Raw genomic sequence first — 18,128 nt, forward strand, 5'->3', positions numbered from 1 at the left:
AGAAACTCCGAGCTCATGTTTCAGCACTATCCCACCAACAAAACCAAAAAATGTCAGAGTTGATACCAATACAAGGATTTTTCATACAAATAAATGGGCACAATTCTGCCCTTTACTTTTGATTTTTTTATGACTCCTTCAGCAAGCACCTCAAGATGTACTCCACATCTGTAGCCCAGGTGATCCTACGTCCTGAATATATATATGCACAGTAGTTTCAGTCATTCACTAATATTTAGACTTACAGCATGCTTATTTGTCTTAGCTTTACAGAAATACTTCATTCCTGTAACATGTTTTACTAAGTTGTTCTAAACTTACTAAGAATTCTCTGCTCTAACAATAGTAAAATATCTGTATGTCACTGGTTCTGTTAATTCTAATGATTGGTCCTAGGCTGTTCCTCCCCTTCCTTTAGGAATGGTACCTTCCAGTCTCTCCATGTGCATGAAAAGTGACAAGCATGGGTCCCCATATTTCTACTTATTGGGCCACCCTAAAGACACGGTTTGTAAACTCTGCATGTATATTATCTTTCTAATACTCTTTTGTTTCTCACAACTGTTGTGCAACTTTCTCTTGCATTCTAGCTCACTTAATAGTTTCTACAGTACTCGACTTTTCTGTCATAACCAATTATCTTAGCTAGGAAAGCAGCTATGCATTTTACAAATGTCTTTTAATATCCAAATAACTGTTTCTTCATGTTGCACTGCTGCTACTACAGAAACACAGCCAGAGGTCTGCCAAATCTAATTTTTCTCATGACAAAAACTTATCCTCTGAGTATGACTTTTCAGGTAGAAAATCTTAAAAATTTGAGAATCAAAGCCAGAATTTCCCTCTTCCTTATGGTACTTGGCTTGGAAAAATGTTAGCAACGGGAAGGTGGAATTTAGATGCTGATCACAAATGATGTTTATGCGCAGCCTCTTGAAGAAATAACTAATGTAAAATTGAAGACTTTTTGGAACATGCTGCAAGGAGATATTCGTTTTTTAAACTCAGTGGTTATGCTGAATTTACACATAGCACTTTGCACTTGATTTCAAGCTGTTTTCTTCATAAATCAGATCCAACTGCACAGATTGTTTAGATACATCAAATTTGTAATACAGAGTCATGGCCCAGAAATGATACCTGGAAAGCAAAGGAGAAGAAAAACTTATTTTTGCCTTTTTTATTTTTTTTTTTAAACTTTTATTCTGCCATCACAGAAGTGTTCAGGTGCATCCAGTCTGTCTGCTATTGACTTTGCACAATGTAGTATTTATTGTAGTACATATTTGCTAAAGTTCTAAAGCCAGTCTCACACTTTTTAAGTAGGCAGATTGGAAGTAGCAAGCAAGTTATACCCAAAAGTATCCTCTTAGCCTATGAGCTTCAAGCAGCTCCTCCAGTGTGAAGCCCACAGAATTCCTGCTCCCAGCACCCAGGCATTAAGCTGTGCTAAAGTTAACAGTCTTGTGCATGCAAATCTGAATAATCTAATCAATTGCTTATATGTGTTTCCAGTTACAGCCTGTTTCCAATTTGTGTCTATATATAAGAAATGTTTGAACACAGACATGTCCCTATACTTTGCTAGTGCAGAGCTGGACACATGTAGAGGCCATTTGATATCGTACCCATGTAGTTCAAGTATGTATGTTACCATCGGAGACCTAGCAACAAAAATGTGCCTTCATTGTGTAGAAATCTGAATTGCACTATTCCTTTCATTCCCACCTTACTTATGCTTTGTGTTCTTCACTAGAGGTCATTCAGAGATCATGAGGTTAAAAATTTGGACTGATATTTGGACCATTTTGCAAGTCCCAGTTGTCAAACTTAGGAAGTTCAGTGAACTGCAGTTCTACCACAAGTGTTATATATATATATATATATATATATATATATATATAAAAATCTATATCTCCACAACTTTCTATGCCTTAACTTTATTTTTCCTCCTAGAGCATAATGACACAGGAAATAAGTCTTTTTTTCCCGAAATAAGTAGAAGTGTAAATCCTCTATAGATACAGCTAAAGTTAGTTTTGCACAGTCACTCAGCTGTGAATGGTTCTGATTATTTATTTGGCAGCAAGTATGAGGACAGATTTTTTTCATAGTAAAATGTATAAAGAAAATCAAAAGCAATTTAGCTTGTGTCAACACCAAAACTGAAATACTTAGTTGGTAAACAAGACATATCAGGTCAAAAGAAAATATATGTGTTATAAAATGTTTCCATTTCACATGTTTTTAATGAAAGAGTTTTGAGGAGAAGGATTTTCACAAAGAACCAGTTTTGCAGTGGGGCTTTTCCCAACCAAAACTGTGGCCCTGCTACCATTTGTTAGGGTACTGACCAAGTTAAAGTCAAATTTCCTGAGGCAGAGCAGATGCATTAACCATTCTAGAATGCCTTAGGCCCCTACCGTAACATCGTATCACAGTCTGCATTTCTCCCACAGGAATTGTTCCATTTTGTATAAGTAATCACTTATGGGAGATGATCAGCAGGCCTACTTAAAGTTAGATATAGCACAGGAGAAGTGCAGATGCTAGAAGATGGTTTAGAAAGTACATCCAGTGATAAAATCCAATGCTTCCTTGTACCATGGGTTTGGTAGCCCTTACTAGTGACCCCTGCATTTATATGTGCAAAAATAGATTAAAAATTTAGAGTTTATACTGTGAATTCATTGTTTGAATACAGTTAAATCCTTCAGAAATCTTCAGTCAGCTGCAAACTGCATGTTTCTAGTTCTTTAACTCAGTATGCTGAAGCTTTTATGTTTGTCTAATAAATGGCTAAATCATCTTGGCCTATACATTTAAGCCAGATACTCCTACCTGTCCAGAGTACTGATCAGATAATCCAATTCATTCTATTTTCAGTGCTCATTTTATAAATCCCTAGAGCTGAGGTTGGGTGTTAATTGAAATCTGAACTACCCCATCCATCATTCCTCTGATGTGAGAACAAAAATCAATAGCCATTTTGGAAAAGTGGCCATTCCTTCTGTGACCACCTTGGTGGAAATGCAGTCATTCATATTCCTGCTGCATTTCCAATGCCACCTTCTTATTTCTAGCAATATCAACTTAATTTCAGGAGCTTGTGGTATGCAAAAGGGGAAAAAAAAAAGGCAGGCTAACCAAATGAATCAATGGAATCAATATACTGGTTAATAATATTAGTCTAAAAACATCAGGCAATATGAATATGGGCTCCCAAAGGTTCTAGCTGCTTTATTGCTACGGGTAAAAAATTAAATATTAAAATTTGCTTTACAAACCTGTTAGTATTTCATAAATACGTAGCAGCTGGCAGGAAGGTAGAACATCCTTCTGTTAAATACCAGTGTACGTGTATGTGTATGTGGGTGCGTATAGTTATTTCTGTCTTACAGCAGACTGCTATTTTAAAAGATGTAGACCTTTTACATAGGTATCCTTTGGTCTAGAAATAAAAAACCCAGTCTTGAAAGAAAGTCAGACACATGGGAAGACATTTTCAGGTTTGTGGCAATGAGTTCAGTTTTAAGCTTCCAGGGAAGCGATAACTTTTCCTTATTTTTCAAATACAAAAACCACTGAGGCCTTTCCATAGTCCTAAAACATTGCTTTGGCTATTACACTCCCAGTGGCTTTGGCCAGTCCAGCTGAATTCTCTAACCCATGCTTCCCCATCTGTATAATGGGGATAGTAATGTTTGCTTACTGATCTCATGGGAGTGTTATGGGCATTAATTATTTAATGCTTGAAAAGCACTTTAAAGATTAAAAATCAGAGTGAACTACTCAGTATTATTATTATTAAAGCAGAACCTCACTAATCCACATGCATTATAATCCACACCAAAAATTGGCAGTGTCCCCCACATCTGAGCAGAGATTTAATAAGACTGTAAAGAAAGTTCTCTTATTACTAAGGCTCATTATAATATAATATTCTGGAGTAGATTAACTAATATAATGCAAAGTGTAGATAATTACAGATAAACTACAGTGAATAAAACAGATGAACAAACATTATCCCTGGCTTTGTTCACATAAACTGGCAAGCAGACTTGGCAGCCAAAGAAGGGAAAAGTCCCATCCGCAAATCCTTTTTTAACTTTTTTTTGGTAGCTTCCTGTATTTCCATCCAGTTGACAATATTGGAAGATAAGCACCCAAAATACAGGGCTTAAAGAATTCAGCCATCCCTCTGTCTCCACAGCATTGCTTTTTCCTTTCTTCATGTAATCCAGATAAATAGGAAAAATGGGAATTTAGCAACACTTATCCTGTCTTTGCAGTTTGCTATAGGATTAAGTCCAGTCTTCTGCTATTGCAGCAAAATGTCCAGTAAAATTCCTCTCCTGATGCCCATTTTGCGGTCCCTCTCATTTGCAAATTTGCAGTCGGCCCCCACTTAATAACAAAACTGCATCACTTCAACTTGTTGTTAATCAGAGATTATTCCTCATGATACAGAGCTACGTATCAAAGAGAACAGGATGAAGGCACAAACTGTTATTCCTGTGACCTGGCCCAATAATTCTCATCACGAAGGTTGTGCAGCAACTGCTTCAGTGGCTAGACTCCAAGAGATCTAAAATGGGTTCCATATTGAATTATAGAATCATTTAGGTTGGAAAAGGCCTTTAAGATCATCGAGTCCAACTGTTAACCCAGCACTGCCAAGTCCACCACTAAACTATGTCCCTAAATGCCGTATCTATGCATCTTTTAAATACCTCCAGGGACAGTGAGTCAACCACTTCCCCTGGCAGCCTATTCCAGTGCTTGGCAACCTCTTCAGTACAGTCAGTTTTCTGCAGTGGCATGCATTTCCCTACAGGAGAGGAGAGCCATTCATCTACATGTTTAGGTAAACAGTGATTTGGCGAGGTCAAATTTGATACTTTTCAGAAGGATCTAGAAACTGCTGACATGAACATGAACATTTTATCTTCATACCTCCTGACAAAGACTCCATCTCTAAGAATGTCAGTTGAACTTGGGGTACAACGGCTTTGAACTCATTCACATGAACTTTTAACTGATCTGTGATTATCCAGGTGAAAAAGTCGAGCTTTTTAGCTTGCTCAAAAGAATCCGTAAACAACTATAAGCTCTTTTAGGGACAAAAGCACAGCCATGAAAGTACAAAAAGTGATAAAAAATACAAGAAGAGGCAATCAAGCTGTATCAGAAAAGCTTTGCCAGCGGCCTGATGTTATGATGCCCAAGACTACATTAAGCTAATGTAGGCTTCTGATGACTCTCGTCATTGGCACCGGAAATTTGATTACTCTAAGCAGTCACATAGAGAGTGACATAAAAACCCGTTATTGCAATCACTAGAGAGGGGAAGGCAAGCTTGGCCCATAGCAGGACTTGCAGTTGATCCTGCCTCTGCCCTTCTCACTCCACCATCCAGTGATGCAGTACCTGGTTGATGCTTTGTGACCTGTCCAGAGGGAGAGGTTAGCAGAACTCACAGCCTCTGACAGATTTCTTATAGCTTTTTACTTCTTTCTTGGGAAAAGAAAAATGATGAAGAAAATTAAATGATTTTTTTTTTTACTTTGACAACATGAGGTAACTTGCATTTTGTTAAGTTACAGGAACACATATGCAACCTAGAACCTTAAACATCTCTGTTTTCTAATGGCATGTAGTTTGTAATTACTTAGTAGAACATAAATTTTACAATGTGACATTTGTTTATTCATGGACATACATCTCATTATACAGTGTTCACAAAAAATTGTCTCATCATCCAAAAGATACCAGATACCACAACAGCCCTGACAGCAAGCATGGTCCCAGGGTCAGCTCTGCACCTTCAGTGCTCAGCAGCTGCCAGTCTGAAAAGTTTGCTAAAGAGAGACTAAACTAATTCTGCAGCTTTTACCCTAAGCAGTACAAGAATATCTATTCATGAGCTTTGTAAATAAGGATGCCTTCAAATCAAGTTCCATGTTTTGCTTAAGATCCTGCTGAGATCTTAAGTGGGAACCACCAACGCTCAGTGCCTTTCTAGGGGCGTTTCATACACAGTCAATATGCTCCAAATTTCTCACTTATTAATTTTTTTTTTATATTATCTACATACCTTTAATAATGACAGCTATTTATTGACCAGACATGGTGTGATGCCTACTGTTAACACCCATTTTAGTTGTGATAATTAATAATTTTAATACTTGAGTTTAATTGTGTAACATCCAACTCTTAAATTATTCAGTCTCTGCAGAATGTTTTTCATTAATAACACACATTCTATTAACATATTTATGAACACTTTTTATGACTTAATGTAGCTTAATTCTATTAATAAAAACTAATTTTAAAGTCATTATCTATTTTAATTATACAGTAAGTTGCAATGTGAGTTTTCCAGTTCCAGCATGGCTATGGAAGAAAACTGCTGGGGTTTCTGCAGCTCCTACTCTACTGCCCGACCGTTCAGAAAAAATAAGACCTTCTTTACTGAAAGGATGAGGTTCTTCTGCCTGAGCAGCTCTGATCTGATAGATATGTGAGATGCTCAGCACTTCAGAAAGGGTACCAAACCACCTGAAGGACCTGCTGAATGATAGTGCGTACTTAGAGCAACATCACTCAAGATTGGCACTTAGACTGTCTGTAAACTTAACGCTGACAAAACAGTGAGGAGCTTGCGGTGAGGATTAAAGAACTGTACAGGGTGCAGCTTTTCATTTCAGCCGTTCACAGTATTAGTGAGTAATCCTGTAACAGTTATGCAGATACATTATCTTGATTCAAGGAAAAATCAAATTTACCAAGTTCACTCAGATTAGTGATCATGATCTTTGGTTTAAATATTTAATGGATAGGACTGTTTACTAGATCCATATCTACTGAACAAGCTGAAATGGGTCTTGGAATGAGTGATAAACTCTAAGATTCACAGCCAAAAGACTATTACAGTAAATTAGCAAACTGATTTACTAAACTAAGTTAACTGTTTCAGGTCTGAAATATAATCTTTTTGTATGTGTGGCTCTTGATTATCTTGTCTTCTCCCATTCTGCACTTTAGGTAGGGGGTTTTTCTGCATAGAAAAATTACCCTTTTTTATTCTTGCTGTTGTAAGGGCCATGTTGAAATTACCTCAGTCCTGGGTTTAGAGGTGACTTACGTTGTTGGAAAGAGCTAAATGATGCAGAACTTAGGCATTATTACAAAATCACAGTGAATTTCTTACAGATGTGATTTATATTTAAGTGATGAACAATGGCAAGGTAGCCAGGAGAGGACTAAAGCAGCCCCCGAGACCATCCAAGTACTGGAGACAATCCAGTCCACCTGTTCTCCAGGGCAGAAACTCAGAGTGCTTTTGAATTCATTAGATAGCTCCTGTAGTAGTCTGAGAGTGCTTGGGCCACTTACTTGAAGTGATTCATGCTTGCTAAAAATGACCTGATGTGAGGCGATGGATGTAGATCTCTGTGTCCAGCCGCTCAGCTTTGATCCACAATCTCCAAAAGGGCTTCCCAGAAGATGCTCCACAACACTGGTTGTGTACACGTTCAACAGAAGAGCAGACATCTATTTGCAGACATCTTCTGAGACACTTCTTTCTCAGACTCTGTGAGGCAATTAAATTATTGTCTCAAATGATTTGGACAGTAAAATACTGGTGAAGTAGTGCCATAATTAAAGAATTAACTCAGGGAAAGGGATTTACTGAACATGCACTGGGTATAGTGTAGGATCAGAAACAGTGCAGAAAAAGAATAGGAGCTCTCCAAGTCAGATGAATCACTTCCCATATTTCTTTGTTAACCATCTTTAAAGAATACGTTACATAAAAAAATTTCAAGTGCTTTCCTGCATGGGGTTTTCTGCAGGTTAAAGCCAACACAAATCGAAGTGTGTGACTTTCTTGTTTCAAGAAAACGTTCAGTATTTTTCTAAAGATGTTTTAAATTTTTTTCCTTACAACATGCAGTTTTGCCCTCTCTGCCTCAAGTTTAAATATTCCCATTCTCTCTGTTCCCATAGCTCCAAAACCAAGCAATATCATCTCCTGAGCTTCAGCAGATTTGGTCTTCCAAGCATAGCTGACAATCTGCTCTCTCTGAAGTGTATTTCAATAATTCTCAAATTAGATCTCTGAACATGAAAGCACTTTTTCTAACAAACCTCCATGCCGAGTACAGAAATGGGGATGAAAGTGAATTTTACCTGAAATGCAACCATTCAAACTCTCATCAGACAGCCCTTGCAAGCACTCTATAAACACTATCTCTGCTGTAAAACTATTTGGGGTATCTTCCATTTAATGTCTAGGTAAAGTGCGTAATGGAAGATGACCGTAATGAACCCAAAGGAACTAAATTGCTGCACATCAGTAGTGATTAGTAACATGAAAAGAAGTAGGGCATCAGAGTATTAATGGCACTGGGAACTGAATAAAGAAGGAAGTAGAGCTGTGCTTCCCAGTGCCGGAATAGGTCAATGACTGAATTTTCCGAATTTACCAAATGCAAAATTAAGTATTTGAAGCTTACAGAGGAGATAAAAGTATTCCTCACCCTGTATTTCCAATAACATATCTTAATTTCTTGCCACCAATAGCTCCCAGTAGTAGTGCCCCCCTCTTCTAACATCAGACCAGTGACAAGAAGACCAAATGACAGAGCAACAACGCCTGGCCTTGTTTCATACTCCAAACATCAGTCTTTCTTGATGAATCACTCTTCTTTTCTGAAAATGCTAAACACAAAATGCAGAAGTAAAAGCTGCAGGGACTCAGATGCACATTTGTTTTCCTGTAGCCTTTTATGACTTTGTTAACTCACTCCTATTGACCTCTCCAAATCATCCTCAACCTTTGCAAAAACAAATGTGCAAAGCCAAAAAAACTAATTCCACCTTTAAACAAAGTTGCATTTACAAGCTACTATAAACTGAGTACAAACAGGCAAGCAGTATAATGATTGTGGTTACATTAAAATAGCAAGAAATTCGGTTTTCATTGCCTCGCAAATGAGACTTCACAGTACCAAACAGATCATTTAACTGCATGTTAAGGAAAGGCAAAAGTAGTTCTTGTGCTAAAATAACTTGAGTATAACTTGGATTTATTTTTGTAAATGTATACGACATTTATCTCATTTCTGTGCATGCAATCACATTTTGCACCCATAGCACACTCCCATCATAGCTTAAAAAAAAAGGTAAAAGGGCAGTGCTAATGATGAAAGGGTTATCCCACTTGGATGTGCCCATGATGACTGATGAAACAAAAGGCTAGATTGCAGCAGAAGGCACCTAAATCCGCTGATATTTGTTTCCAGATCTACTAGTGTTGAGGGATCTGAACGTGAATAAGTGCAGTGGAAAGGGAGGCAAGCAAAGTGCAATTTTAAGCAAAGTGTAATTTGTGAGAAAACATTTCCATAGCACTACTGAAAATTAACAAGAAGTCCAAACCAGAAGTACAGGCAGCCTGTAAGATGGGGGAAGAGCCCATTGCCACCCACTTTCCAGGAGAGGCTGGGGAAAAGGGTGACAATATCATGTTATGTTTGCATGAGGCTGACAGCTCATTAAATGAGCTCATGGACAGAAGGTACCAAGAGCTTTTCCAACCATCAAAACCTCAACAAATCATTTATTTCAGGACAAAGGGTGCTATATGTCTGGGTTGTGGAAGCTCCAAGGTGGAAGAGTAAAGATTCTTTAAATATTCTGAAATCTCCCTCCTTAGAGACCATTAAAGACAAGCTGCAGGAGACCAATGCAATCAGGAACATCACAGACATGTCAAGATATAATGAGAAAGAGCCAAATGCATTTCTGGTGTAACACTGCCGGTATTAGTGAATACTCACCAGGGGGCAGTTCGTCCCATTTTTATTATTAGGAGCATCTGTAAGAACTGTTTGCCACCTTCTGGCAATACATAATTTCAGACAAAAAGTAGGAAAAAAGAAAATAGAGCAAAAAATTCTTTGATTCCCCAGGAAAGTAATTCTAGGAAGATACAAAAGACATTTCAGGAAAAGTTTCAGACTCCTGAAAGCATTCAAAACTTTAATATATTGTTCATTATTCACATAATTTGGAAATTAAAAAGGCGTTGAGATTTCATTGTACTTAAGCAATAAAATGTTATGCCACTTTTACTCTTAAGATAATATTAACTATTCAATAAAGTAGTTGTTCATGGTTAATTTTATGTGATGAAAAATCCCACATTCTTCGTAAACTACCAAGCAATTATTTAAAATATTTTGATATAAAAGGACAACCTAGACACAAATTTGAGGTCTAACCTCCTGTGACCTGAGATCTTGGCAGAGAGGATAAGCACAGCAAGACTAGACTTGACAGAATGTTAGAAGGGCAACCTGTAAAGAAAACATAAGTATTGCAGGAAATTAAATAAACGTATCACTAGGCTGAGCTCTTCTTATGGCTTAGCACCTAGGCAATGCTCAGAAACTGACAGACAGACCTCTCTTGTCCATTAACAGTGAAACCAGGTTTCTTTTGCTGGTGGTTCAGACATAAGCCATCAGCAGCATTGGATGCAAGTAGAACACTAGGCTTTAGTTAAGAGAGGAACTAGTAGACACATGAGAGCAGTACCTTCATTTCCACTCCATTGAATGTGTGTAAGCTGACATAGGAAAGAAAACGATTCATGTATGTGGCAGTTCTACCTCAAACAAAAAATAACTTTAGACAGGAAAGGCCTGTTCCTGATGTTTTCCCATTGTCACTCTACCTCCAGAATGGCTGTGCTCATCTCCCACTTATCCTCCCACACTCTCAAGACCTCATGTGTGGTGTCTCTTACTCAGTTAGCTATTTACTCCTTGCCTGGGAGTTATGAGAAACAGGTCATAGGTGAGTCATTCTTACATATACCATGGAGACGTGCCACTAACCTGCGTGACAGTAGCTTGTGGAAGCTAAAAGCCACCCAGGAAACACCTACTAAACTACACCAAATCAAATGCCATCACAGTGACAGATTATAGTGCTGCTCTCAGCTCATTTATCTTGTCTGAATTAGTAGGTCAAGGGAGACTTTCTCCCTTCAAAGAAGGGAGGAAGGCATCTATTAGCCTTCAGTGAGATGTATACCTTTGAAAAGCAATTTCTCCCTCAGGAAGGATGATATCCATAGTGACAAAGTCAGAAACAAATTTAAAACTACATTGCCCCTAAATCTTTCCAGCAGTTTCAACTGAGTGTGATATCCTTCACTTCTGCTTGGAAGTTGTTTGGGCATTAGTAGTTCATGCTCTATTATATGAATACTGTCTCCTCTTCCTCCCAGAAGTGAAGGGAGAAAGATGTAAAATTGTTGCTCTGTCTCTGGTTTAGTATGTTTGCAAAACGTTTTGAGATAACAGAGTAAAAGTAGGTTATATTCACAATTAACACATAGGTTTTATATAAATTTAAAAACTATAGAAAAAATATTCTGAAATATTGATGTTTCCAAAATGCAGCTATAACCTCAGAATAGGCATAAAAAAGACATCATTACTTTAGTTGCTTTACAGAATAAATTTTTTCATTTTTCTCCTGTTTATATTTGTTGTGGAAAAGCAATCATTTTAGTGCTGGTTGAACAAGGCCAAATGAACCCTGATGGCTTGAACACGGCTCTTTAAAAGGTTTTTCTTTTGAGCAACAAATTACTTACATTAATGCACTTTGCTCTACTCTAGTAATTTTTATATTTTCCCATAATGTTCAAACATTGGAGGAAAGTCAGCTGCCATACCCTCACGTCAGTATTCTCTTCACTAGCCAGTGACATATTGCAACAATGACTTGTTGACATCATTAACATCTACCAAGGCTGAGGATGAAGTTCTACACAATTTTATTTCATTTGAAAGAAAAAGCAGATTAAGCTGGGTTTTGGCTGTCTCAGATTGATGGTACTTAAACATTATAGAAAGTCCTTTTGTCAAGTTCTTACTTGCAGGTACTGTACTGTCACAGAATATATGAAATGATAGCTTCATTTCATGGCAGCTTTTCCTCCCAGCCACTGGAAATACAGCCCATATGGGTGCCTTCCCAGCAAGGCCAGGCAGTGTATTTTACATAGAATGCTCCCTGTGGCCCATCTGGGGCTCCCTTTATCCTGTGGCTACAATTCCTCATGCTTAGTTGGCCAAGTCACCTTTTTCTTCATGTTTTCTGGGGCAGAGGAAGAAATCCAGTACTGCATATAATATCACATGTCCTAATTTATAAATAACTATATTTATATGTCATTGCATGTAACATTGATTCACTTTTACTGAAGTAGGTTTTAACCCACTACAATTTCTCACTGCAATGTTCACTGGGTTTGCCTCTGAAAACAGAAAGGGAATAAAACTTAAAATTGTGCAGGGGGACAATCCATTAATAAATCAGTTCTCTTGTTTCTAGGAACTAAAAAAGCAGGCCACTCACACCCAGGTCTCCTCCCCGAGGGTCCCACAAATACCTGGTACAATATTGCCCTTCATGCCTTGGAGGAGCTGCAAGAGGTGTTTGCCACCCTGGTTTTGAATGGTGGCTTGTCTTGCTGGACAAGAATCAGCTCACCCGAGCACAGTGGCACATTTTGCGCAGAGGCAATCTTGTTACCTGAAGTTATCTTGCTGGTTTCTGGTGTGCAGCTCATACTTCCCAAAGTAACAAGCTGTTTCTGTACCTTCAGATGCTCCCAGAGCCTTGCACAAGATCTGGTAGTTGCTGTCTGCTCTTCACTGCCATTCAGTGAAAAATACCATCTCATGGACAACTGAGAAATAAGACTGTAGTTGAGTCAGATATGTTGGTCAGGCCAATGCTCAACACCGCCTCCGCCCTGGGGTGACATGACAATGCCATAAAAAGAACAAATTTTATTTCCTAAGACCCGAGATTGGTTGTTTAGTGCTAGCTCAGGTACCCCACTGAAGTGCACAGGTGCATGCTGCTTGGTGGAGTCCCGGGATAGTTTTAGAGAACCAGGCAAAGTGACTTGGACCCAATGCGTGGTCCCTGATACACATATTGACCAAAGTGGGATACCCTGGATTTCAGATCTGAAAGAGCTGGTGTTGATCTGCGCCTCCCCTATCAGGCACAGCCTGCGGTCTTGTGCCAAAGGGGTGGTGCTGAAGAGCAGAAGCAAAGAACAAGCCCATCAAAGTCGATGCTTTTTGTAGGCAAGCTCCTAAGAGCTGATCGCTGTACTTGCATGAGCCTTCCTTTTATCTTTCCTTGCTCGAGTGCCAAGCAGGGAGCAGATGGTACATTACTCAGCCTTAACTGGAGGGTAAGAAAGTGTGATTTTTTTTAAAAAACTCAGTTGAGACCCTCAGCCCATTTAGATTCCCAGCTCAAAGTTTATTTGTCTTACACAGAACTTGTACTTTCTACCCCTCTCAAATGCTAATCCTCTCCACACATATGCTCATTATGCAAAAGCATATGACAAACACCATCTGGGAAAATAAATAGCTCTTCAGCAAACCGTGCTGCTCCCCGCCTTTACGTCACCCACCTCACTATTGTCTCTCCTATTTTTGTCTGCAAGACAGCAATCACTCAATCAAGCTATTAACTTAAAAGTGCCATCTCAGTCAAGCAAGCTGCAGATCCCAGGCTGGGCAGTAAAGCCCATTCCATTTTTCAGGATGATGTGCATCTTCATGATAATTCGAAAGCAGCCGTAGCACTGAGAAAAAGAAATGCATCTTTTAATGGACAGTTGATATCACTGAGGGATACTAGTCCTGAGCTACAGAAGTCCATGCTTGTTTTTCAGCTTGAAGGGTACATTTTCTCCCCTGTGAAATATACAGCTCTTGTCATGAGCCCCACCTGGTCTCCATGGATTCCTGAGCTAGTCCTTCATCTCTGACAGATTATTGCTCATACTGTTCAGAGCCAGGCAATGGTGCTAAATAGGGAATGACATTAGCCAAGTTCAATGATTTCTCTAACTTCTATGTAGACGGTAAGAACAGTTGTACTGTCATTATTCATGATGGACTTGCTGTCTGCCGGGACGTTAATCAAAAGAAATGAGAATCATGTGTGCAAGAGAAAGGTATCTCAGAATATTCTGGTTTTGTACCAATGGGTTAGGAAAATCATCATGATTCAGCAAAGGAGATGTCTATTTAGTTAAATTAAACAGGATCTACACAATCCAACCATATTGTGTTGAGGCTAAGTAACCAAGAGAAATTCAAAATGCACAGCCAAAAGACTCAGCGGCTGCTGCTGTGATATAAAGGCAGAGCTTTGTAAGTACCCTGCAAGAATTGTGTGGCCATAAACACTGCGATATTATATCTGTTTAGAAAAAATATGAGACAGAATTCAATGATGACCTTATCTGAGCCACAAATTCTTGTCAATTATTATATGCTTGTAGGGACATGTTTAATAGATGGCAAAACGTCCTTCTCATTTGTCCTCAGAGACAGCACTGATATTGCCCAGCTAAGAAATCCATTATACAGCTACAAAAGGGGCAATTTGATTTCATGAGCACGTGCCTGTGTTATTTTAAGAATAATTTAACGTGGGCAGAGGAAAGCAGAATCTGTAAGAAAGAAAGACCAGGGTTTGCAGTAAGAACCCTGTGGTTCTTGCTTCTCCTGAACATTTTAGGGCAGGGGGGAGGGACTTCATTTTTGGTTTTCTCCTCATTTACTGGGAGTTTCACCTCACCTAAAGCAGAGGAGTTTAAGTCTGGTATGTGACTTGAGTGTTGATGTTACTCTGAATACAATATACACTCTGTGCTGCTGAATATGCCCTTAACTCCCTTCTCTTTGTTGTTAACAACAGACGAACCAAACTCCTGGAGTGCTCCCTCTGCCACCTCCCCAGGTCTGCCGGAAGTAGCTCTTTCCCTCGATGACATTATCTCACCATTATCTTCATCACACATAGCCCCACCCTCTGACCCTTCTCACCAGATAAGCCCAGAGCCAACATGGGATATCAAGAGGGAACAAGATGTAAGGAAACCAAAGGAGCTTTCGGTGAACGGTCACAAAAAGAAAAGGTTAGGAGAACAAAGAGAAAGGTCAGCAAGTCCTAAAAAGGTAGACAGGTCAAAGCATGAAGAGGCTTCTTGGAAAGGATATTCAGAAGGCAAAAATAAGACCACTGATGGTGGCAGGCCCACCTCAGAAAGCAAAGTGGTGGGACACAGCATTATGATCGAGGCTGGCACAAGAGAGCACGTGTGTGCTGGAACCAGTGATGAACAGTTTGGGAGGCTGAGGAAGCTGGAAAGCAAGAGAGGAGGATCTCTTAGCAAAAAAGAAGACCACAAATCTGCAAATATCAGTGAGAAGAAACCAGCTGCAGCACCCGACCATGTCAAGCTTGATACGGGTGCTACCAAGACGTACAGTAGCAACCGCTGCAGCTCGCCTGGAAGTGATATGGACCACAGCCAGAGGGACCCTGATGGGAAACCCAGCGAGTTCCCCAGGAAGGGACATCTCCACTCCATTAGCACTCGCAGCACCAACACCACAGTTCGAAAGGCAACGGTCTCCCCAGGGCCATGGAAAATCCCTGGCTCAGATAAGCTACCTAGCGTCCTGAAGTCTGGTACTTCTGCCATGAGCAGATAAGCAAGGGACTGTTGCCCTCTAACTGTCTCAAACTGACGCAGAACATTCTTCTTAGTTTTTGTCTCACATTGGTTTGTTTTAATTTATTTTAACTATCACACATATACACAAAGCATTGAGGAATGAAAACATTAGTGTGTAATTCCATGACAATGTGCACAGTATCTAATAAGTTCAAAAGCATATAGTCAACACGGAGATTTAAAATCGACCCTAAAGTCCCAGTTCCATTTTAGGGACTTAGGCAGCTATGGAAGAAACCAAAACAATATGAAGGACAGTACATCAGAGAAGGATAGTGCAGTGTAGCTTTAGCATTTTTTTTCCCACTGCATGAAGGACTTGGATTTCATTCAAACTTTATATCAAGAAACTGGAACAAGTTAGAGCAATCACAAACTGGAACATCGCCTTAAATAAAACTGCACGGAGCAAGCTGAAACAGAGAGAGGATCTTTTCATGGAGCTAAAATGTTGTAAATAAATTGTTCTCGACATATCTAGACAGGGGCTAAAGGGTTTCTTTAAAGCATCATTCAGAACTGTACACCCATGACACCTCTCCACTGTTAACACTTTGGGATAGTCCACGTGGTACCCTGTAGCATAGTTCACTGGGCGCTACGGGAGGAGTGGGGAATCCAGTGGATTAGTTTCTGTGATACCATTTCTACTGCCATTTTTGTGAACAAACCATGTTTCTGTACATTGGAAAGGAGTTAGGGTGGCGTTGTGTTTGCAAATTACTCTCAAAAGTGGTTTATTACAGGTTCCCCAAGTCCTGCAAAGTAGCAGACAAACCAATTGGTCAGGCTCAAAACCCAGACATCTGCAAGGCCCTTGCAATGAAAGGAAGAGTGCTACAGAGAAAAAGCTGCAGTTTCCTTAAGGAAAGGCCTTTCCTTCCTGCAGAAGATGATCGTTTCACTTATCAACAGTGCTATGTTTCATACCCATCTGCATTTAGTTAGGACACTCTCATCTTCCATCCCCTCAGTTTGGCAGAGCAGGTGCCCTTCAGGCACACGTTAACAATAATTAGGCTGGTTTCTGAAATACAGTTGTCGGTGTCCTCGTTCAGTAAATTCAATATATTTCCATTTTCAAAATAGTTTCCATGTTACCATTTCTTCCCTACCTCCATTTTTTTTTGTTTGTTTTGTTCTGGGTTGGGTTTTTTTTGGTCTTTTGTTTTTAACTTTCTCGCTTGTCTGTTTTGAATTTCAAGCCTTAAGTGCCAGGTAAACATTCCAGTCTGCCTTCACAGGAAATAACTCCGAGTTCAGTCAAACAGTCATTATCTTGTTTCAAAAAGATGCGTGCATGTCTGTGTAAGTGTGCATATGCTTATTTGTCTGTCAAAATTGAAACAAAATCCTGGGCAATAATACATTGGTAATTAAAAAATAAGAGAAAAAAGTCATGAAGAAAGTACTGTCAAAAATTTGTATTTAAAAGTTACTGTTCTCTAGCAATCTTAGTTCCTCACATGCTCTGCTGAAAAATTAGACTGAGATTGGCTTTGTTCCAAGAAATTAGCACATTACTCTATGTCTCAAACATTGCACTGGACTGAGAAATTTATAGGCATGTTTCTTCCTGTCCAATTATTTGAAAAGCCTCAAGTCAAGGATTTTGCAGCTTTCAAAAAAGTTTTTCCTTTAGAAAGAAAACTCCATTTAAAATATGATTTCTAAAAAAGCACAAGTCCATGTAGCTGTTTATAAAACTCTTATTTAATGGAGGAAAAAAACATCCTTATCCCCTGAACTACAATCCAATATAATTTGCCATTAATTTATTGAATCTGATTTTGGACAATGCTTCTGTAGTGTAGATGCACATCCCAGTATCTTATTTTTATGTATAAAGAAAGCAAACAATAAAATCTGAAAAACAATTGAGATTATGCTTGCATAAACTCTAATTTGCACAGTTCACAGCTACTCCTTGTGCAGTAATTGCTTTATGCGGCTGTAATCGATAACCTGTGAAGACAGCACATCATCTAAACCCCATTCCAAATAATATTTCTGTGTAGTGTTAGCTGTGAATTTACCCTGTACAGCTCTATCTCTATAAATATAATTCCATGTATTAATAGTCACAGAAAGGCTGTAAGTGAGCAACTATTTTTATGAAACGCACCACTATGGATAAATTAACTTTTACAGAAATCTTGTTTACTGTATGATATTCTAAACCACTGTCAAATAAAATATATATCCAAAAGTCGTCTTTTTTTTTTCAATTTTACATAGACTGTGTTAATTTTGAGTAACAAGCTTCAGCGTTACATGAGAAACAACCATTTACATGCATATGAGTAGAGTTAATTAACTAATGCATTATAAAAAAAGAAGGCTCCATTTTGATTTCTGACTCCAAAGAGGGGTACAATTTATGAACATATACGTACGTGACCAAATAAATTCCATATAGGCAAGTTAAGCTCTATGAGGCTACACGCAGAGAAACCTCTCCCTTGGTGGAGAAGCCTGAATT

The 18,128-nt window shown here is 38.9% G+C and overlaps 1 protein-coding gene across 16 annotated transcripts in view; it reads left to right on the forward strand.

The window, feature by feature from the left end:
* Positions 1-17,858, forward strand: part of MAGI2 (membrane associated guanylate kinase, WW and PDZ domain containing 2) — a 747,917-nt gene extending 730,059 nt beyond the window's left edge. For 12 of the 16 annotated variants that reach the window (XM_062632000.1, XM_062631986.1, XM_062631988.1 and 9 more), the window contains one exon: positions 14,824-17,858. In XM_062632000.1, coding sequence (XP_062487984.1) covers positions 14,824-15,623 — 800 coding nt within the window. In that variant the 3' untranslated portion in view covers positions 15,624-17,858. Of the gene's footprint in view, positions 1-396; positions 508-14,823 lie in introns of all 16 variants that reach the window. The other 4 variants (XM_062631996.1, XM_062631998.1, XM_062631999.1 and 1 more) reach the window with 2 other exon arrangements.
* Positions 17,859-18,128: the final 270 nt, after the last annotated feature.

This window comes from Pezoporus occidentalis, unplaced genomic scaffold, assembly GCF_034315485.1.
Source record: "Pezoporus occidentalis ecotype Australia unplaced genomic scaffold, CSIRO_AGI_Poc_V1 ctg38, whole genome shotgun sequence".
Classification (NCBI taxonomy): Eukaryota; Metazoa; Chordata; class Aves; order Psittaciformes; family Psittacidae; genus Pezoporus; species Pezoporus occidentalis.